Source organism: Chelmon rostratus, chromosome 22, assembly GCF_017976325.1.
Source record: "Chelmon rostratus isolate fCheRos1 chromosome 22, fCheRos1.pri, whole genome shotgun sequence".
NCBI classification, from domain to species: Eukaryota; Metazoa; Chordata; class Actinopteri; order Chaetodontiformes; family Chaetodontidae; genus Chelmon; species Chelmon rostratus.
Window position 1 is genome coordinate 8,947,617 of NC_055679.1, and position 23,534 is coordinate 8,971,150.

Consider the following 23,534-nt stretch of genomic DNA (forward strand, 5'->3'; position numbering starts at 1 on the left):
AATTAATTCACAGTCACAGCACAAACATCATCAACCTGGTGTAAACCGCTTAATTACATTCCAAGACTGCAGAAAACAAGCTGAAGCCGGCAAACTGCTGCAGGTAATTTATTTCATTTGGCGCATCCTTTTCTTTGATTAACCTCCTTTTAAGAGGACACATTAAAGCATAGTAAAGGTTGTGATCCATGCAGCATACTGGGAATATTGATGAATACGCTTCTTAAAGCTGTTTTTGGTCACTATAAACCCCAAACCACTCTATTGGTAACTTTAAAAAAAAATCCTTTTTTTTTAATTCCTGGAAATTGCCGCCGTCCTTTCTCCTGCGATTTTGAACAAATAGTTACAACTCCTGATTATCTGAAATCCCTGCCAGCCGTTTCTGTTTTGATAAATTGTACATCTAGTCCTATTTTCAGAGTCATCAGCGATTGCTTTTTTGCCACTCAGAGTACTGAACATGGACAGCTTTTAAAGGTAGTGAGTAGGTCTGATAAGTGGCTCAATCCTTGTACTAAAGCATTTTTACTGAAGGTTTAATAGCTACTGTATAATGAATTATAATGTATTCTCTCCAATTGCAAATGTTCTCTAATATAGCCCGTCTGCCGTAGCAAAAAAGTCCATCTGAATATTATTGTGACCAGCTTTTTGAGAATACAAATCAATTGCATGATTTTAAGTAGTTAGAGTCGTATTTTTGTTGTAAATTTGCCCCAATGCCAAATGGAGCGGCGCTTGTATAACTGGAATAGCTAACCAATTTCAAGTAGTGACATCATGGTCAGTTCCAAGTCAACTGTATGTTTTATTGTAAAATACGACTGTTCATCCGAACGTTTCAGCCTAGTTTGAACTCATTGAAAAGCAATAGGCTTATGAGTCATCTTGCTGTTCCAATTTAATGGAACATACCTTTCAATGACGGCGTGCACCGGCACATCATCAAAGTGAAACTTCCAAAGTTCCGCTTAACTTGTTGCTGAAATAGTTTCTCGTTTTCTAGAAAATTGCAGTGCGCCAAGTCTCAAGAAGTGTATCAGGGAATCTTCCCTGAAGGAAAAATTGCCACTTGCATACTTGTCTTTGACCGAAGTGAAGCCCTCACCCACTCCAGGGGAACATGTGCTGTTTAGGAAGATATAAAGGAGTAATTTTATTACTCGGTACATCTCCCCTCAGAAGCCATTTCATTTCTCCTTTCAGCCTCCACAGAAGCCTTTATTTGATCTCATATTCCGGAGTATGACTGCCTCAAACCGGTCGGACTCCGTTTATTTTCATTTGGAAAACACATTTAGTGTTGGAGGGGTGGCAGAGGATGGAAGTGGAGAGCAGGGGGGGTTCTGTGGAAGGGACTGAGGCAAGTTTCTCTATCACATGTTAATGTCCTCCTGCAGGGACTCTTCGCTGCGCCTGATTGTAGGGAACCAAACTTTCGATTTCGCCCGCTCGGCTCGATCGCCGTGACTTCTTTCAGAGCAATCAAGAAAAATCTTTAGAATATGTCCGTCTTTAGTCCTCTCCCCCTCACAAATACTTCCCTGCAAATAAGTGTTAAGTTTGCATCCAAACGGTGAAACTGATACAGCTGGACACCCTTTGCTCAGTGCTTTGAAACTGCAGATCACTGGAAGAGTGTGCCATTTATTAGGCAGCCCACTTAGTCGGCCCAGCTGTAGCTGGTCACTTGAGAGGGAGACGTCCTCATAAACTCTGAGCCTTTAGAGCGGGCACAACACCCAACTGTAGAGTCACCCACCCACTCCCATCCCTAAACTCCACATCTTTGGCTATTTACTAAATCCCGAACCAGCGCAGCTGTCTGGAGGAGCCCAACCGTATAAGAAGCCCCACGTTTCCTGAAAAGCCTCCTCCCTGTCTCTCTTATTTATCGGTGTCTCTGTCTGTCTCTCTGTCTGTGCCTGCAGCACCTCCAGCCTGCGTCTGGTGACAGCACAATGAAAACATCTTTGTGGAAAGTGTCGTTTCAGTGCTCCGGAAGTCCCACTCACCTAAATAGTTCCTTCTCTATGTCTCGCCTGTCTCTCTGTTTTCTTTTTTTTTTTTTCTTTTTTTTTTTGTGGTGGGGGTGAGAGGGGGGGGGGGATACCGTAGCCTCCACTGGGCTCAGTTCCACACAATGAATTACCTCCAGATGTAATTCCTATCCCCCGCCCTTCGCCCTCAAATTAGTGGCTAGTAAAAATTAGGTTTGAATTAGCCGCGGTGCGGAGAATAGAGGAGTTTGAAATTTCCATATAATGAGTTTATTATTCTTTGCTGGAATGTCGTCTTCCTGAATTAATTTGATCAGGGGGGTTTTAAGGTGTTATTGGTGTCTGGTCGAGTGGTGTTTTAGTCTCGGCCACTGTGTCAGCAGTAAGTCAGAAGGCCGAGGTAATCAGAGGATTCGGCGCATGAACAGAGCGCTCACCAGCTTCTGGAGATGATTCCCAGACTCTCTCCGCTATCTCATTCATGGTCAGCGTTAAATGTTTCTGTCATCCCGCGTGCGAGTGTTTTTCACTGCCACTTGCAGATGCATTGACAAGATCCCTTTGATCTGAGATCGCGGTTGTTGCGCAGCAGATACAGGTGTTGTGCTCTTTTGACTGCCAGTGGAGCTTGTCCTGCTGCCATTCAACTGTGTCGCCGCGGTTCTGGGAATGACAATCTCTGGCAGAGCCGGAGCTGTGGGCTCCTCAGACACTTCGGATCGCTGTCATAAATGGGTTTCAGATTCATCCCTAACAGGAAATCTAAATGCGTGAAACGGCTATTGTATCGCACGGATTGTTTTTTTTTTTTTTTTTGGAGCTGTGCCTTCATCTTGATGACATGGCCAGGAACATTAAAAACAACTCAGTAGCATGTAGTTTTCTCTGAGAAGGAATGTAATTTAAACTGCAACCGCCTTTACTGTATGATAGTATCTACTACTGTGAAGAAAGGGAAGTTGTCTGCCATGCGCGACTCTTTCATCTAATACCAATCTGCTGTACAACAGGTAAACTGCTGTGAGCTGCGCTTGCTTGTTTAAATTTACCCGGCTCAGCCGAGCCTTTGATTTCAGCAACTCGTTTAATTCAAATGCGCTTTTGAAGAAAAGCTTTTTTTTTTTTGGGTGGGGGGGCATTGGAGGCAGCTGCGGCGGTGGGAAAATAAGAGGAGGCGCAGGAGGGCCAATTTAACCTCGAGTGTCTGTCGCTAGTCTACCAGCTCCTTCGTTTCAAGAGGCCCGGTCAGCTTGAACTGTCTGACTTCTGTCATTTCGATCTCTTTTTATTTTTCTGCTGTAATGTATACTTTAACTCCCACCCGCCCGCTGTCTGTGTGCAGCAGCGGCGTCGGCAGAAGCAGCTGGAGGGGAGGCGCAGGTATCATTAAGCCTAGGAGAGAGCGCTATACGTGGCTCCTTGCAGCGCGTCTTGATATTTCTAGGCCCAGTGAATGTACAGCCTGGTTTATTTTCAATAGGAACCTGAGGGCCCCCCGACCCCCCACCCCCCCACCCTGAGGCTGCTTACTCGGGCTGTTGATATTGAGTCAAGCAAACACTCTCTCAGGGATGTCCTGTTGGGCACTCAGCCAAAGTCGCAAATGGAAGTCACATGTGGAGACTCCCAAAGGAAGGCGAAGGGGCTGCAATTCACGCCCACCACCACTACTTTATTTTTTCCTCGCAGATCTCTCATTAAAAGCAATGCCTTGTGTACGAAATAGTTATTTTGTCGATGAAATCACCAAGCCTTACAATTGTCTTTTTCATTTAGATTGTTTATTTCCGAAAATAGCAATTTTTCAAGCAGCAAACACAACCAAATCACCACATTTATAACTGTGATTGCAGTAATCAGGCCCCTCTCTACCTCCACTCACTGCTCTCATCTTTTTGCACTGAAATACATATGCAAATATATTTGGACACTGTCATTATCAGTCACTTAATAGGCATTTCATTAGGGATTTTTTGAATGCACGGCACAAGGCAAGTTGCCATGGATACCCCTGGTGCTTAAGTACAGTATATTAAAATGGTGCTGCCTTCCAACCACTTATATAATCACCGGTCCGTAATGGTCTCTGCTCTCTGGCCATAAGCAACATATCGTGTGATCAGCATTGCCCAGGCCTGAAAAGAGCCCTACCCCCTCATTATGCCTTATTTGGCTTTTTATTTATTTATTTGCAGGCAGGACTAAGTGGCTCATGAATTGTGCTTGTGTGACAACTAATGAACAGCGCTGATGTGTGGGCCCTGTTTCATATGTGTGGCGTTTTTCCTCGCTCTGCTTTGAAACATCGGTTATCACCATCTGGGAGTCTTTCGGGGCAGTTGAACATATTTTAGCAGACGGTCAGAATCACTTCATTTTGTCTGACTGGCTCTTCAACGTGAGAACGGACGAGGGAGGAGGGAAGGCGAACGGATCACCTCCCAGCGCACGACGAGCATCATTGGTGCTCTTGGCACTTGCAGTAAATGCAACAGTGAGAGGAAAGCCACACGAGCCTTCCTCTCCCCGCGCCGTGTTTGCCTCTTTGTCCTTTGTGCTCGTTCCACTTGTGCATACGTAAAAGGTCGCGCATGTTTTCATTGACACACACACACACTCTTTCATTTCTGTCATCAGCGTGCAAGTTTAAGGCTAATGGTTGTCCAAGGGTTAATTGAGTGATTCACATGGCTGAAGGCTGGGCTGCTTCTGACTGACTGACTGACAGACCTTATGGCGGTGCATGTGCTCAGTGGTGGCTTGTTGGTGCTGAAGTGATGGTGGCAGAAATGACGAGGGAAACCGCCATGATGGGCGCTTGACTTTGTCTAATGCCCCAGAGGCAATGCACTTCACAGTGGCTTTAATTGAAAATTAATAGTTAGTGGTTGTGTGTGTGTGTGTGTGTGTGTGTGTAAACTGTGAAAATGCTTGCGGTGCCGGGAGACGGGAAGCATCCTTTGCCACCATCATGACGTGACGGCGTTGCATTGCATCACAGATCCACTGCTCCCCCCACCACTGCCGCTCCTGCCAGGCTTGGCAACCAGCTGCTGCTATCATCACCCCCCCTCCCCACTGTACCCACTACACATGTGTCTACCCCCCCACACTCCACCCACCACCCCACCCCTCCTCTCTCTTTCTCCTTCCACTGTTCTGCTGCCACCACATCAAGACGCTGGTGGGCCCGTTCGTCTCCGTTGACCTTGGCGGCAGAAAGCACAGGAAGAAGAGACGCAGGGAATAAATACCTGAAGGGAGGCGGCACACAACTGTCACAGATGTGTAGAAACAGGCACAGCGTTCCCCGTAGTGAAGCGAATGCTTCTAAGGCCAGGGGCCTCTTGTTTGTCTTTTCCAGCGAGGCACTCGGAGTAGTTTATTAAAGGGGCTGAAGGAGCTTTCTAGCCTGAAGCCCTTAGTGCTGAAAGAGAAATGGGAGAAATTACTGGCATAATGTGGATGCTTAGAGCAATTAACAGCAGTTGTTTAATGTTAGCCCCCTTTGCCTCTCTGTCGCGGTGTTTTTTTCTCTCTCTTGCTTGCTTTTGCACTCTTGTCATCCCCCCTCCTCTCTCTCTCTCTCTCTCTCTCTCTCTCTCTCTCCCCCATGATTGTTTAGTGTTTACCCTCCCTGCCTCAGAGCTCAGACAGTTGACACTAATGAAAATGCTGCATCTTTTGCTCTGTGCTGGTCTCTAAATAATGATATCATACGGCTGAAATATGCTCCAGCGGAGCCTGGGAGATAATGTGCTATTCAGAGCCTGTTAAATCACGCCAGTGCACCGCTCAGAGCTGCAAGTTCAAGTGGTCTTTACCCCGCATTGGGGGCTACGTCTTTTCCTAAATAAATCTGTCATAGTTGCCCTGGGTGCCTCTCCTTAAAACATAAAAGATCTTGCACTCTCCGTAACCTCATGCTGTGGCTGCCTGTATGCCTGCACATGTGTCTGTTAGTGTATAACTGTGAATTTAAATTTGGAGTTGCATCTCTGCCAGAATAAGATGTGTGTTTGTATTTGATTCTATGTATATGGCACAAACTTATGTAAAAAAAAAAAAAAAAAGTCCCCGCTTGTATTAAATCTCTCAGGCCCATGTGGCAGAGCGAGCTGGTGGCAGATGGACTGGCTTTCTGCATCTGCTGTGTGCAGACTGGGGGCTTTGTACTCCTCTCTCCTGGGGAAGACCGAGCCTTTCTTCTTGCCAGTAGATTCCTGTCTGTTGGAGCGACTAAGAAAAACATCTGTGGCATGCAAGGCAGAGAGAGGAAAGGAGAGCGAGAGAGAGAGGGCGAGAGAGGAGGGAATAAAAAGAAATTGGACAAAAGGATTGGCAGACATTAGCCCTAAATGTTGCAGCTCATTGCCTGTTGTGCATTGTTTACATTGGAGGGAAACAAGTTGTCACGTTCAGCACATGTGAGCCCAGCCCGGCTTCATTCGGCTCGCTTTGGCTTACTTAAGTAAGCAGCGGGGACCGGCGGTTTCTGCGGTCCCAGTCACAGATACTGAACTAATTCATTAGGAGGGACTTGTTCAAACGTCTGCAGCCTCGTGTAAGACATCTGCGCCGACACGTTTGCCTTTTTATCAAGTGGTAAACCGAGCTTTCGCAAACTGCGGCTGAGGGGAAATGCTTGTCAGCGTGTGCGCTTCACTTTCATTCAGTTTTTAGTTTGGCCAGGTGCGTTTAATGCTTAAAAAGGTATTTAGAGCGTGCAGACGGTGTTGATAGGATATCGGCTAAAGAGTCTCAAAAAGCATCATCTCAGTGTTTTGTTCCAAGAAAAAGTGAGGGAGCATTCGGCATGTGGAGGTCTCCCCACTTCTGAACCTTTGTGGTCTCCCTCCCCTTTCAGATTCCTCTACAAAACGCCTCTTCTGAACTCCCCTTATACACACACACACACACACACAGTTGCAACACCCCCCACCACCACCACCATTCCTTTGCCAATTCTCGCCACCCTCCGCCCCCTCCTCTCTGCTCCCCACGACCAGCCCCCCTACCCCACCGATCAAGCCACTGGTTTTTGTGTACTATTGGTCCTCAGGCGTCAAAACAATCCAGCGGGGCTGCCTGACTTGTTTTAATTAGGCAGCGCTGAAACGGCAACTGTCTCTCAGACGTGACCAGGCAGAGGTGCTCTCCCCTCGCATTACTGTAAATACCGCTGTAAATACTTCTCTGGTGATGTCTTTGACAGTAAGCGTCAGCTAGTTTCTCTTCACTTTTTTTTTTCTTCCCTTTCAACCTTTTTTTTCCCCACTTTTTGATGCTCTGTGGCATTTTTCCCCCCTCTCTTCATTTTTGATACACACTAATGCTTCCAGGCTTCTGAGAATACTTCTTCAAATGCTTCTTACCGAGGAGAGTGGATTTCTCACTCCTTGTTTAAAAGGTAGGTCATTTTATCACTCTCGCTCTCGCTCTCCTCTGCAGTAATGGGCTATTTATGACTTTGTTTGGATGTGTACTTGTGGCATGGTAGCGGTGCTTGGTGATAGCGTGTTATTGGGTAATGCATGGATGTGATATGGCTAATTGTTTTTAAGAGCCCTATGCACTCTCTGCCAGAGCACGGTGTGGAGGCTACCGACTGCCGCTCAGCCCTTCACTAATCCCATTCAGACTCTTTACATCTACGCACACACACACTTTGACATGCACACAATCAGAGCTGAAAAGAAAAGCACTGAACTGCGCTAGAATAAAGCCTGACACACATACCTCTGCGGCGAATGCACCTCTCGTAGCGGCGTCCTCCAGCCCTACTCCTGCCTCCGTTTCCCTCTCGTCTCAGCGACGCCGGGTACATAGAGCAAAGTAGAGAGCCAGTCCGGCCGGTTGTGTGTAAGAGTGTGTGTGTGTGTGTGTGTGTCTGTGTCTGTCTGTGTGTGCACTTGCACGAGAGAGAGAGAGAGAGAGAAAACGGCGAGCGTTCAGAGAAGCAGATGTGCGATCAGAGCGAGAGCAGCGCGAGCCGCCTCGTACGCATGCAGCCGAGATGCAAGGGGAGAGCCGGCGAAGCATCCTGCGAGGAGTCACAGCACTCCCCGTGTGAAGATCCCCCCTCACACACTCGTGCGCGCGCACACACACACACACTCTCATTCACACACAGGACCCACCCACACACACACAGACTACCTACACACACAGTCGCTCCTAATGAGCAGGAAAACTGTAATTTTTTTCTTTACCCTTACTTGCAAAACGTAACCAGTGTAAATAAATGGAATCAGATTTGAAAACCCAGATTAAAAGGCAGCAAAGTAGAGATCAAACTAATAATTTCCATGTCTCTCATTTCTAATAAAATGTGGACTGAAATGATAAGTGGTGTTTTCCAGCAATTGTGATATATTTCATCAGCGTCAGGCATAAGAAATGATGGTCTAATTATTTCCAGTGTGGAGAGAGAAAGAAGCCACCGTGTCTCTGTCATAAATTTCCATTTTGTACACTGCCCCCCCCCCCCCCCCCCCCCCCCCCCCATTCACACTCCTGCACACACACACACTCACTCACTCACACACACTCCCTCTGCTGTCCCCTCTCCCACTCTTTTCCTTCTCGCCCCCAACTCAAGCCTCTCCTATCGGGCCTGCATGTCCGACCCGCACAGGGGGCCCCGGTCGGTAATTGCCCCGGTGACAACTGGAAATGATAGAATAATTGTCAGGAGAGGCGTCTGGGCTTTCTTTTTTTTTTAATGGGGCGAGGGTGATTTAAGTATGCATGAATGGCACGGCGGCGGCGGTGAGGTGGCGAGAGAGGGAGAGGAGAGGAGAGGGAGACTGGGGCGGGGGCTGGGTGTGTGTGTGTGGGGGGGTGGTGGCGGAGGGGGGAGCTGGCTTGTTTATGATGCCATCCCCCATAAACACAGCTGAAGTGATGACACAGATAGTGTTGCCTCTCCACGGGGTGACACCAGTCGACTTGCGGCCGTCGCTGCTAGACACCCTCGGCGGTGGTAGAGGCAAGCACTCTGTTCCCTGGTCAAGCTCTCTGGCACTCCTCACCTTCAGGTAAAAAAAAAAAAAAGACAGAAAAAAAGTCAGGCAGACTCCATCCATCCATCCATCCATCCATCTATCCATCCATCATCCAACCATCCACCCATCAATCCTGTGTCATCCGTAGTCGACTCCAGGCTCTTGGCTGTGTTTAATGGTTGTGTTTTATTGCCGGGCTGTGTCTCCTCGCCTTCCCCCGCTGGTTCGTCCCACTGTGTAGCCGTGCAGCCTCGGTCTGCGGGCTCTGTTAATCTGCTGCTTAATTAGCGCTGATGAATGGCTCCGTGTGTGCGTGCGTGTGCGCGAGCGCGCGCACCGCCGCGGCTTTGTGTTTGCGTGTCCGTTGCGAGGGCGCGCGCGCGACTGTGAACTCTCTCGCTGTGGCATTTTTCTGCTCTCGCATTAGTTGCTCGGCGTTGTGGTGTTTTCCAGATGTTGCCGCTCACTCGCTAAGCTAATCACTGATCATTAAAATCAGAGGACGGGGGATTCAGCACCACGGTTAAACAGAATAAAAGGGCACAGCCACTGTTTCACCTTTTCATAAGCGAATAACAATCAAATATTAATCGGCTGCAGATGTGTGTTTTGAGAGGGCAAAGCTTTTAGTTGAAGTTTGACTTATTTGTTTTTCTCTCGTCTCTTGGTGTGGAGGGGGAAAAAAAGATCCCAAACTCTTTGGAGCAGATGTTTAGTTTGAAGTGGAGAGGGGTCACAAGACTGATCATCGGTGAAGCACTAATTATCTTTATCAAAGGCGAGTGGGATAATTTGTTTACTTAAATATTGATGAGGGTGAGCCAGGCATGGTATTGGGCTATTGTGGGCATATTATTAACATTTCATAGGGCTTTGTGCAGGAATGCGAAAGGGACTCCTCTTCATAATTTAATACCCTAATGCATAATGAGCTATGTGATTAGTTCACATGGAGAATTGGCCAAACTCCATTTTGAAGGCAGATAATTTACATTGTTCTCCAGAGTCTGGCATATAATAGGTTCTTTAGCGCAATAAAATTAAATGCTACACATTTTATATTTCAGCTTACAAATCCCCCTGGCGATATCTAGTTTTGAGTCTTTTTTTTTCTTCCTCTTTCCACGTCTGTCTGATTTTTGTCATGAAAAAAAAAAAGAAAAGTGGGGGAAATGAATTTAAAAATTGTTTAACTAAAACACATGTTTACCGGCATGTTTTATTTAGAATGCACACTGGCCAATTAACACCGTTCATTAGCGGCGCCGCGTTATTTGTTTTGAAAGTTTAACCAATCACTTTGTTATGCTAATTGTGATGTAATTTAATTTGAGTTCCCGTAATGATGATGCCGCTATTATCCACATAAATGATGCAGTTAAGCAGCACGGCCTCATTTACATGTGCTTGAAGGGAGAGAGGGCTGAAAGGAGCCGGCTCCCGTATCACTCCGCTTTAATTTTCCACCTCTGTTCACTCCTGCCCTATGGGTCTTCCTGGCCTGTCGCTGGCTATTGATGATCAGCACTTTTATCTGGAAATTTTTTTAAAAGACAAAGAGGCCTTTATTTGTCTGCTAGCAGATTCCTGGAGCTGCAGCGTGGAGAAATTAAATAATGCAAACATGAGACCATTAAAAAACGCAGCTCTTGGTCGATGTATCAAACATTGAGTGAGCGACTGATTTGCGTGCCCCCACCACACACACACACACACCTACACACAGACACACTCTCATTTTTTGGATGGTTGTGTGTCGTGGGGAGGCGAGAGAGAGTGGCTTCTTGAATTTAGCATTTCCATATCAAAGTGGTGCTTTGTTGGCAAGGGCTTAATTTTTAATCTGTTGATTCCATCATCATCTTTGGTTCGGACATTATTCAGATGTGGATTGAGCGGTCGGGTGTGTTTTCAAAATGGAGAGGTGCAGCGAGGGAGTGCGCGCTGTCAGCCAGTCTCTGTATATTTTTGTAAAATCAATTTCTTAATCCTAAGAGGAGCAGGAGTGAGCCTTTCTTCTGTGCAGTTTTAAAGTCCCCAACCGGGCATGGAGAAAGTGTGACTAAGCCGGTGTTAAAGACTGCCCATTATCTATTTTGTCGTGGGTTAGACTTTGGTAATTTTCCTGTGGAAAGATTATTTTTTTCCTCCTGACCACCCCCCCTCTCCGTGCTCCTAATTGGTTACATAAATCTTGTCTGGTATGAATGAGGAATGTTGCAGTGTTGTCAACTGCAATCTTCACCCTTATTTACCAATTCATTAAGATCTATCGATGCAGGACTGCTGAGGGGGAATGACAACATAAATCAGAGCTGGAGACATAATGGCCCTAATCAACCAGAAATAACTGGAAACGTCACAATGAGCTATGTCTCTGTAGCAGCGCCGGCCGCGGCTGGCTCCCCGCGCCTGTCCGCTGGATGTGCCGCGCTGTGGAGAGGACCGGAGAGCCAGGCCATCCAACTGTCATTAGCTCCTCTGATGCTTCTCCTCTCCCCCTCGACAAGGCGCCGGACCGGCGTAAAGGATTTGTCCATTTTCTCCTTTTTGTTTTCCCCAGCTCTCGCTCCGTGTCAAAGCAGCTCAGTCCTGATCGCTTTAGTTCAGGGCGAGAATAAAACGTCTTTTTCTGAGTGGAGCACTTCCACGCATGAGGTCTATAAATACAGTTAGGTCGGAAGTACCCCGCGTTCACCAGCACGCACCTCCTCTACTCTTGGTAAAGATGATTGGACGAGACAATGAGGCCTCCCCTCTTTATAGGTCAATTAGCCCTGATTAGGTGGGCCGAGTTAATTAATGGAATTGGCAAATATGCAAATGAGAGCCGACTGATCAGCTTTCGTCACTGTCTCGCTCGCCCACAGCGGCGGGGCTGTCTCCTGCCTCAGCAGAATGAGGTGCCTGATGGGTAACGTGGAAATGATATGGGACGAGCCTAAATGCAGGAGAAACTAGTTTCTCTCCTCCTCTTTTTCTGTCTGTGAGGGGCGTGCTGCGCTGCACCAACATACTTAACACGTGTGTGTTTACTGCTCTAGTTTTTTTTCGTCGGACGAAGCAATTGGATCAACGTTAAATTCAATTTCATCTTTAAATATTTCCCCACTTTTTTTAACCAGATTACTCATTCTTTATTTTAATTTAACATATTGATGTTGGCCTCTTTTTTCTGGATAGCACATGTACAATAACTGTTTTGCCATTGTCATATTTCCGAGCTGGCTGTATTCATATAAAATGAATTTGTGTTAACATAGTATCATCACACTATTCATGAGTGCCTCTTGCGTTTGATTCTAAGGAGACATTGTGCAGACCGCACAATTGAACATGCACTTTACACACTTTCCTCTGGCTGTCTTTGTCATTTTTTCCCCTCTCTGTACTCCACAAACACTGACTCTGACACACACTCACACTCCATTTAGGGACACTTACACACTGTGGCAAGTAGTCTGTCTTTTATCTTATTCTGTCTCATCTCCTTATTGTAAATAGAAGAGAATTAAGTTCTGAACATCCTCGACTGAATGTCTCCTATCACAGAACTACGATTTATTGTCAGCTCAAATGAAGAATTGAAATATGACTGAGGTTTTCTCAATGTAGGGCTCATTGGACAGGAGATAACCACATTTGATTCTGTTGCTTTGAATAATGTTAATCCCGGAGAAAAAAAAAAGCAAAGTCCATTATTCATATTCATCTCTTTTCATTTGGCCCCACTCCTGATTTTGTAAATATGATTTCTTCAGCCCCCTTTTTTCCAAAGCAATCTTTATTCGCCGGTGAAACACTTTTGAAATTCCTCTATCTGAGAGCAGAAACCATTACCATACACAGGTTTATAAGAAGTAGTCATTAATGCTCTTTTATGGTGGCCCTTTAGTGCCAAATAGGAAGCTTTTAATTCTAAGGCACGGCAGCCTGGCTTGCCTTCCCTAATCCGGGGGACTGGGTTTTGTCGAACGTCGCTTTCCAAGTGGTCGTTTTTCCATCTCCGACTCTAAAGTCACTCGCTTGAAGCTGAGGGCTGTAATAAACTGCTTGTGGTGTCCCTGTGCTGTGACAGCCACACACCCAAGAACAAACAAGCATGTGATCATCATCAAAGAATCTCCGAAGCCATAAATTTATGGCTCGACTTGCATAAACGCATGCTCCTGATTAAGTTGTTTGAAACTTTTTTGCTCGCCATTATTTGCACAGAGATTAAATTCATCGTTTTAAAATGCACCGTTTCTTCAGTCAGCACATATGTGGCATTTTGATTTATTAAGCAATCTGAAGTATTGAATATGTGAGCCCCTGCCCAGTTACTTCTTTATTTTGTATGCATAGTAACTTATGGCAATGATGAATTAATTTCACTCAAGCACAGAATCTGTGATTATTTTAAATGGTAACCGTATCTCGACTTGATCACAGAGCTGTGAGGAGTCAGCAGACTGTGAAATGTAATTTCTATTATTATTTTATTATTATTATTTTGATCTCACGAACCAAGAGAATTCCAAATGTGAGCTGATAATGAACGGACGTCTGGGATCACAGATTTACCGCTCACTTTTTTTTCTTTGTCACCCGAATGAAAACATTTTTTTTTTCTTCTTTTTACAACTCATGCATATAAAATGAGAGAATGGATCAGTGTTCCAGAGACACAGTGGAGAACATCCTCACACTGCAGATGGATAGCCCAGAGACTCTGGAAGAAAACCAGTGTCAAGCCCGGTGTGTGTTAACAACCTTGTGTGTGTGTGTGTATGTGTGTGTGTGTGTGTGCGTGTGCTAAATTCCCCAGTGTTCCCCAGACAGTGTTGGAGCACAGCAGACAGCTGTGTATTCCCACTAGATGGATGGCCAGTGTCATAGTGTGTGTTTACTGCACATGATAGAGCGGGAGACAGGCCAGGTAATGAGGCTACATTAAGGGCTTTTAGAGCTCGCAAACAAAGATGGAGGGCTGCTTCTTTCCCCTTTAATGATAGGTGTGTGTGTGTGTGAGTGTGTGTGCGAAAGCGAGAGAGTGCACGTGTGTGCGTGAGGCAATGAGAGGCTCAATTCTCCTTACACCTTTGTCGTGTCACTTCTCGGAAGACAGAGGAGAAATTCTCCCAATCTCTGCGCCAAATGCGTCGTCAGGACCCTTTCTCAGATTCCGCACCTGATGGAAGAGACAGATTTGCGTAGTGCAGGATTCGAGAGTAAATATTTGCTCAAGCTGAAGAGGAATAGCAAGCAAGGGTATGGTTGCACAAGGAATGAGACAAAAGCCGGAGTTGGTCTGAAGCTTTGCAAATAAAGTGTCTGTCTGTGTCTATCTTTGCTTAACCAGGAAATGCCTTTCCCTCCATTGAGCCTCCACCTTAATAGAAACGTTGGAGCCATCAGCGCTGGTTGGCGACAGTAAATTTAGAGAGCGCAGAGTTATCTCCGTCTCTCACTATCTTTCCACCAGCCCACAACCTAAACACTTCGTATCACTATCATCTTCCTTCCCAAAGCTATACATCCACAGAATTACCGGCGTATTACCAGGGCAATAACAGCCTTCCTCTCTGTTTCCGATCATGATAATAAGTGGTCTGGGTTCCCCCTCATTGGAAGATTATGGCTTGAGGAAATGGCATCAAATAGCGGGTGTGTTGAAATGCGGGACACCGGCAATTTATGGCATGTCAAACACACGTGCGGGCAAGCCGGCAGGCCTCGCTCACGCAGCGTTGAAGATCAGAGCGAGGGCCCCGGTCGATACTGTCGCTGGGGGTGGCGTGGCTCCTTCCGACCCAGTTGGTTTAGGACGGGCTGAGTCGGGGTCAGGGCTGGTACCCCTCAGGGAGAGAGGGTACAGGGCATGGGGGTAGGCACACACACACACCCACCCACACACACACACACACACACACACACACACACACACAAATGCAGATACAAGCATGCATATAGTCACACCCTGAGGTGCCGAGTATTGTCACTATCTGTCCCTCTTGAGTATTTTCTGTGTGTGTGTGTGTGTGTGTGTGTGTGTGAGACAGTGTGACAGTTCCATCACCCCCACAGTCAGATCCACCGCTCAGTAGCCAGCTCATCGTTGCAGCCTGGCTGTGTTTCTAATTGACATTCTAATTGGCAGATTTGAATGCCGCCTTTAGATGGCTAATTAATTTATCTCACCGCTGTCATTAAGGTTAAAGCACCATCTGATCTCTGCGAATACACTTTGCATATATCTGCATTATCATTATGTTGCAGTTTGACACATTGCACAGACTTTATTTTGGAGGAGGGAGGGAAGATTACGGCGCTGAGATTAAGCCGGTTGTTTGGCTTTTATAGTTTGTGTATTAAATTCAAATTATCCTGTCAGATTTTTTTTTTTAATTTACTCCAGCTATGATGTGTGATTTCTTTTATTTTGCCCCTTTCTCTTTTTAAAATATTAATTTTTATACATCCATCATATGTAAACACATTAAAAGCAAATTTCATTGGCTTGTTAATATCAAAGCAGCAATTTTCCTTGGACTTCCTCAGTGGTTTGCATTGCGTTCGGATGTTATTAAAAATCCTTATTTCCTCGTCTCATATATCGTCCCAAGTTTTCTGAACATCCGTCGCTGGTCCAAGAAAGAAAGCCGGAAAAAAAAGAGAGATCCAGGCTCCATTAGAATGTTCATAAAATTGTAGTAAAGGCAATCAGACAGTCTTTCTCTGAATATTTTAAACATCGGGCATGTAAAATTTATGCCTAATTTGAATACTTATTAGCCGGCTGATCTCGGCTGCAGCCTTGAGTTTCTTATGCTGAGATTCATCACCGGATTGGATGTCACATTGTGCCAGTCTTCCCCCCTCCACCACCACCACCGCCGCCGCCACCTCCACCACCTACCTCCCTCCCACTCACTCTCCTTTTCTCTCTCTTTCACTCTCATTCTTTTCATCTGTCTCTCTCCGTCACCCCCCCCACCCCCCACCCTCTCTGCTCCTCTCTCTCTCTCTTTTTTCCCCCTCTCTCCATCAGTAGTGAGCGGTGTGGTGTTAAACAGGGGCCTGTTTGTTCACAAGCTCGCCTCGTCCTGGCCTCTTCCCTATTTACTTGTGTCCCGGGCAGCTGTCGCCCTGCTCTGTGTAACAGCTCAGCCCTGTTTGTTCTCCCTGCCTGGATCCTGTTTATCCTGGCTGTGGACATCCTTTAAGGCCTGTCCTGTATCTGCCCCTCGTCAAACACACACACACACAAGCACGCACGCACAAACACTTTGACGGACATGTACACACTTCTATTAAAACAGTATTTACCGGCCAAAGAATACGCACGGCACCCATGTGGGCTGGGCACGAATGCTCGCAAAAGCCATCCTCCATCCCTCTTTTGTTGCACGTGTGTTGCTTATGTGGCATTATGTTTTTGGGGGGCTTTTTTTAAGATGTAAAAATGTGTGTTTTTAAATGTGAAAGTGGCAAAACAGGAGTAGAAATAATGGTGTCCCACCCAGCTTTTGACAGCAAACTTCCTCCATGAGGCATTGATATAAAATATTTTTTACTTTAAAATATTCATCGCCTAAAATTTCATTTTTAAATATTAAAAAAATATATTTTCCAAATGGGGCCAGCATAAGATCCGTAATCCTGGAGTGCATTTTTTGCGTTGTCGTTTGTTGGGTCTGACTGTCTTTTATTTATTGTGAGAGTGGCGACTGATGTTGGCGGGGCTCCTCTCTGCCCCACTGAAGGTACAGAGCATTAAATGTGGGGGGAAATGATAAAACATTTATTACTGGAGAGAGAAGAGGTAATATGCATAATTTATGCTGTTTTTAGCACAATCATTAGTGATATTCGTGATAGATTTTTTTTCTCCTTTTCTTCCCGTCTCTTTTCTCTCTCTTTCACCAGTTTTTCATACCTAATAGACGACGAGAGGATTAATTTGCAATCCTGTGTTTATTTACTGTTTTTGTCCGCATTGTGGATCTCCCACCACAAAGTTTGATTGCAGCTCAGCGTTGCTTTAATTGTTCAGAGAAGCAATGCTTTTTTTTTTTCAATGTCACAAAATAAATTAGTATATAAGGTTTGATTAAAGAAAGAGGGGGGGCAGTGAGTGACATATGAGCAGCCTGCCTGTATGGAACCCGGTGAGGCAGATTTTATTTAGCCACAGCGAAGATGACAAACCCATTATAGTGTTCATCACCAGCCCTGCACCATGTGATTGGGTGCCTCCCCCTTCTCCTCCTCCTCCTGCTCCTCCTCCACCCCACCACCAAATTTTAATTTTGCATGATTAGCTTTGCGTCATTAGGCAACTTCATTCAGACGCGACACACACTAAAAATCTGACAGCTTCAAGACGGCAAATATTTCAGGAGTGCTTTGCCTGTGCGTCTGTTTTTGTGTCCGTGCAGCCTGGCTGTCCTAAAGTGTGAGGGAGATGTTAAGTATTAAGCATGTGCTCATTTGTGAATCATATTTGTCCTAGCTTATTTTTTCTCCTAATTCCCCACAAATTTATTTTTTATTAAAAATATCAGTGAAAAAAATCCCTGTTTTTTTCTGAAGCCATATGCTCAGATTTTTTGCCTAAATTTTAGTGGACAAAAAAAGCGTTTGCCACATTTAGGTACCCCTCCCATTTTAAATAGCACCAGGACATGCATCTCTTTGTATTGCTTCATTTACACAATGAATGCATAATTGCTCCTCCTGCATCCTCCCCCTCTTCTCCTGTCCCCCCCTCCCTCTTCTTTAAATGCTTTAATTTGCAGAGGGGGACTGAGGGCTTGATAATGGAAGCGTAAAAAAAAAAAAAAAATAGGAGGGAAAAAAGGGGGGAATTGTAACAAGAAGAGCCCTAACCGGTGCCTCTTAATCACTTCTAGGTTTTAAATCATGATGATGCAGGAGTCGGCCACAGAGACAATAAGCAACAGTTCAATGAGTCAAAATGGAATGAGCACCCTAAGCAGCAGCCAATTAGAGGCTGGCAGTAGAGATGGGAGATCAAGCGCTGGTGACACGAGCAGCGAAGTAAGCACAGTCGAGCTGCTGCATCTGCAACAACAGCAGGTAAGTTGTGTTTCTCCCCCGTCTCGTCTCTCTGCCGCTCTCCCTCTCTCTCCCTCTCTCTCTCTCTCACTCTGTTTTCCCCTCGCTCTCCCACTCTGCTCTGCTCTCTTCTCAGGCAGCGCTGGGGTTTTCTGCATAGGCAGGAGGCACAATGAAATATTATGTTGCTTTTTGTTGTGTGTATGTGTTTTTTAGCACGTGTATGGGGGGAACATTGTTTATATAATCGGCTGTTTGTGCTGTTGGTAAATTTTTCGCGGTAGTTTGTTGTGCTGTCGGCATGTTTTGCCTGAAGCTTTTTTTGCTGCAGAGTGATGATAATGTTTTTGCGGTGACTGTTTCACTTGGTTAAAGATTTTTGTTGTGATTTTTTTTTTTCGCATTGGCGTTTCAATTTGTATTGTATAGCAGCCATGTGAGGCCATGTATGAGAGTGTGTGTGTGTGTGCATGCAGGAGCGTGCGTGAGTGTGTGCAAGAAAGAGGGAGAGACTGACGGAGGAAGGGAAAGAATGTGTGTGTTGGAGGATTGTACGGACCGGTTTGAGTCGAGTGTGTGTGTGTGTGTGTGTGTCATGGCAGCGCTCTATCCACCAGAGGGCCTCCTAACTCATCACTGGTTGGAGGCTCACACACAGATGCAGGCGCTCTAAGCAGAGACCCACCAGCGGCACACAAACCTTTGACTGGGACACTTTTGAAAGGCTCGTTTGCCTAAATCCAGTAATTTAGATTTTTTTAAAACACACTTTCACATCATTTTCTCTGTGCATGACTTGATGGTATTGTTCCCTTCTGTTGGTTATTTATTGTATTGATTGCACTGAATTGTTTTTCGGTTGGAGGCACTGCTAACTAATGCCAAATATCTTTTACTTTTCCGTCTTCACACCCGTGTTTTATTGTGCTGCTTCTATTCTTCTCAGTCAGAGCAAGTTGAGGGTGAATGATCCGCATGTGGCCGGCGGAGGTGGGGGGGGGTCAGGAGTTGTGAAAGTCAGTCGCCAGCAGAGTAAAGGAGTCAAGTGTCTCTCGTGTCTTTTCACGGTGAATGATGGCTTTGACAGTTTGCCAAAAGAGCAGCGGGAGACGAGGTCAGAGGGCCATGCTTTGGGGTGGATGGGGGACAACGCCGCGGGTTCGTCATGATGCGTGCTGTCCTTTTCGTTTGATGGGAATTTTCACGCAAGCGTGGATCTGCGTGCGCGCGTGCTTTTGGAGGCAGCTGAAAGCCTGTGGTCAGTTCGGTCAGGGCAGTGCAATAGATGATGTGTGGATGCAGGAGAGGGGGTGTTTAAAAAAAGAAGCATGTCCTGCAGCCACCCCTCCCTCAACGCCACCTCTTCCATCCCCCCCATCCTCCATTCACAGCACGACCCCAGTGGTCCTGCCGGTGGCTGCGGCGGCATCATAGCACTGTGGCCTTACCCCCCCATTTATCACCCCTCTGCCACTCTTCCTGTACACACACACACACCTGATTGGGGTCAATTCTCTCCCTCTCTATCATCACTCTTTTACATTTGAAGGCACTGGGTAGAGGGCTGCTTCATATCTGTGTCGATACTCTCTGCAGATTGAGGGTAAAATAGAAAAAGACAGAGAGCAGGATAAGAAGCTACTGTTTCACTGTTGTGCCACGGTGCGTTATGTTGCACTAGAAAGTAGAAGAGAGCTGCAGTGTAAGAATCCCTTTTTTAGTGTTTTTATTGTAGATTTTATTTCAGTGTTTTTTTTTTTATTGCAAATAATCGAAATAATGTTTTAATTGATCCGTGAAATGTTTTGTGACTTTTTAAGCGAAACATTTCGAGGTGTAATGTGACACTTATTAGTCTGAGGAGTGTATGAATGCGTGCGTGTGGATGTAAACTCAGTAAGTCGTCTAAAAACAAAGAAGCTGTGCTGTGGAGGGAAAAAAAGGGCCACAGCACTGAGAGAGAAAAGCGACGTAAGCATAAAGTGTCTCGTTAAGTGTCTGAGATGGACGTACGGCTAAGAGCTTCGTAGTGGTGGGTGGGGTTTGGGGCTGGGGGGGGTCGTGTATGACAGTGTGCGCCTTGTAAAGAGGCCAGCCCAGGCCTTCTCCCAACCCTGAGACAGACACATTGAAATGAGCGGTCCAGCTAACAGGTCTCTGGAGGCTTTTTAAAACAGGGGCCTTGTGCTGTTAACTTCACACACACTTCCTGTGGCGCACTCACCCTGCATCCCTTCGGAGAGGAGAGGACGATAGATGGAGGGGATTTTTTTTCTATTCTTCTTTTTTAAATGCATTTGTTAGCACGGAGCTATTTCACATTTAAATAAGGTGATGTGAGTGACACAATGCAATGCCTGCACGGTGTGTGTCTGAAGCATGCATCTGTGTGGTCATCCCTTCACATATATTCATGCATCCATCCATGCTTTCACTTTTCTTTTCTTTTCTTTTTTTTTTTCTTTTCACCTGTGTGCAGCTAAAAAATTCCAGTCCACGTCTGCTCTGAGTCCATTTTGAGGGAAGGCTGTTGGGTGTAATTTTCCACCCATATTTGGAATGACATTGAGTGGTCCAGTGGGTATAGAAGCTCCAGTCTCTCATCACGCTGCTGGGGGGATGATTAATAATAAGCACTGATGAATTCTCCACTGTCCCTGTGGGTTCTGCCATTACCTAGCAGCTCCAAAATACCACCTGCAGCTATAATTAGAAAAGCAGCATCTTAAGGTCTTGTCGCCTTAGATTCGGCCAAAGGCTTATAGGACACAGATCAAGACCAAGTTACACAGGAGCAATTTTTCCATATTCAGATATAGATAGTTTTTTTTCTCCTTTTTTCCACAAATCATTCACTTGTTTTTATTTGATTGCAAATCCTGTGTACAACCTATGTTGTTCATACAGGCCATTGTGTTCAGTGTGAAAGCTCCATGTTATCTGTGCATCTGAATAATAAGTACTGTGTCACAATTGAATTTTCAACCCCTAATTTCTGTCAGGGTTTCATCACCCCCGTTCCCAAGGTTGTCTAAATAGACCTAATTTGATTTGAGATCACAGATTAGATACCCACTGTATCTGATTGCAATTTGCCAGCTGCAGATATGTATCAGAGCAAATGATGAATGTTGCACAGCCCTAATTACTATGCTAAAATGATCAGTATAAAAGCTCCCAAATTAAAAAAAAAAAATGCTGATCTTATATTCCCAATCAATTTATCATAGACCATAGTTAGGCTAATATTAGATGCTGATATGTACGTACATGGGAGCTATGCATTGATCTTTGGATCTATACCATAATGTCCCATAATGAGGCTGTTAGTTGATTACAGTGGTCTGTGGACTTAATCCTGCCAGGGTTATCAGTGGGATTGATGAGCCAATGCGCAAGACTACTGCCCCCCCTCCAAACTGACTCCTACTGGTACTACTTTACTGGAGTGTATTGATATTAAGAGCACGATGGAGGCTTATCTGTTTTGGCCGGGCCAGTTGTTTTAACCTCTGGATAGCTGTAGGAATAACCTTCTGTCTGTGCAGCCCACTGCTCATCCAGATCACTGACTCATTCAACTTAAACATAATGGAGAAAGTTGCTATTGGTTGTTTATTTTATGTTTGTTACTTATATAAGCATTTGTTTTTTTTGTTTTTTTTTTTAATATTTAATTCACTTTTGCACAAAAATGCAGTTTACAAGAGAGTGTTGCGGCGGTCTCCGTGTTGGTAAACTGGCTTGGCGTGCATTTCGCAGTGTTTTCCCGAGGCGCATGATGCAGCACAATGCAAACGAGCCAGCCCCATTTAAATGACTGCAGCATTCTGACAGAAATTACAATAAGTGCGCCAAGGTGCCACCTTACTTCTGGGCTACCCCTGTCGCTACACGAGAGTTAGGCAGTGGTCCAACTTGAGAGTGACAGCAATTAACCTGCCTTCCTCACTGTTTAGCTGGAGGAAACGGATGGGATGAGAAAGCTGACAGCGAGTGATGGGTAATATTTAGGGTTTAGGGGCAAATGAAATTCTCCCCAAAATGAATGTCATTAGGGAGAAAGTTACCCCACAGACAAAGGACAAAATGACAGCGTGTGTGTGTGTGTGTGTGTGTGTGTGTGTGTGTGTGTGTGTGTGTGTGTGTGTGTGTGTGTGTGTGTGTGTGTGTGTGTGTGTGTGTGTGTGTGTGTGTGTGTGTGTGTGTGTGTGCATGCATGCTCACTTGACAGACGCATGAGCTCAGCTCCCTCTTGCAACAACTGGAGTTTGTTGTTTAGTGTCGGTAAATGCTTAAAATACTGACACAGAGCGTTCACCTCCCATCACCTCGCACAAACAAGCCTCCAGCATGTTTCTCTCTCTGCCCTTCACCTGCCTCTCCCTCTCTCTCTCCCTGAGAAGACACACACACACACACACACCGAAGATGCAAATCTGGGCTTTGCCCTTGAGCATAATTTAAAGGCCTAATCACCCAGACTGTCCCTTTGGATGGAAAAGGGAAAGAGGGAGGGAGGGAGGACTGTGTCTCTCATTTGCACCCTGACACAAAGAAGCTCATTAGGTTTATCTTTCAGGCCTGAGATTGCCCCACTCAACTGTGTAAATAAGACACCGGCCCTGGTCCTGATGCATCAATCACCTCCCAGGACAGGAGACAGACCTCGGCTGAAATATGAACAATTTCATAAAGGAGCCTTTTGTGAACCGTCGTCACCTGTGCCAAGATAAGGCTCCTCCGTAAAGGCTGGAGCAGCATTAGGGAAGCGACGTGTACTGTATGTCTTTGTAAAATTATTTCCCCCTCTTCAGTGAAAAGGCAGCTCTTCCCTGGCAATCCTCGTGTCTGACTTATTTACAATGACAGCCATCCTTCTTTTTATTTCAGGCCCAGCTATCGCAGACAGTCCCGGCAGAATAGTACATACAGGCCTGTGACATATAGGCCTGTAGTTTCCCCCTTTGCGATGACACTAAAGATATAGGGTGTGAATGACAGCACAGCTACTGTTTGCTCACCCTTCCCCAGACAAAACACAGTATTATTCTATTATCTATCTAGACGCCACCTCTTCTTCCTCCTCTCCCATTCATCGCCACCCCGCCTCCGTCTCATTCTTCAGCTCCTCGAAACCTGGGCTGTCCATCTATGTTTAAGACACATTACATGTGGCCTCCTGGAATTTACAGTGGCGCTCTCCCAGTAACTCCATTTCGCACAGGAGTCCCCCGAGAGCGCGGCGAAATGTCAAGCTGCAAGGCTTGAAAGAGAGCCGAGGAGAAAGGGACAGAGAGAGCGAGCGATGCAGAGGATGAGGGAGATAGACAGACAGGGTGAAGTCTGCTGGAAATAAACACTTACGGGTATTTTTATGCTCAAGCAGCTGGGAGCTGTGGAGGAGGCAGTGTGGTCTACAGGTCGAGGGGCAGCACAGGTGGGGGGGGGGGGGGCACAT

General features: G+C 45.8%; 1 protein-coding gene across 3 annotated transcripts in view; it reads left to right on the forward strand.

Moving 5' to 3' along the window:
• Positions 1–23,534, forward strand: part of foxp2 (forkhead box P2) — a 98,662-nt gene that overhangs the window by 23,088 nt on the left and 52,040 nt on the right. For 2 of the 3 annotated variants that reach the window (XM_041963711.1, XM_041963712.1), the window contains exon 4: positions 17,908–18,094. The exons of the other annotated variant lie outside the window; for it this stretch is intronic. In XM_041963711.1, the coding sequence (XP_041819645.1) occupies positions 17,918–18,094 (177 nt within the window). In that variant the 5' untranslated portion in view covers positions 17,908–17,917. The remainder of the gene's footprint in view (positions 1–17,907; positions 18,095–23,534) is intronic. 3 annotated transcript variants of the gene reach the window in all.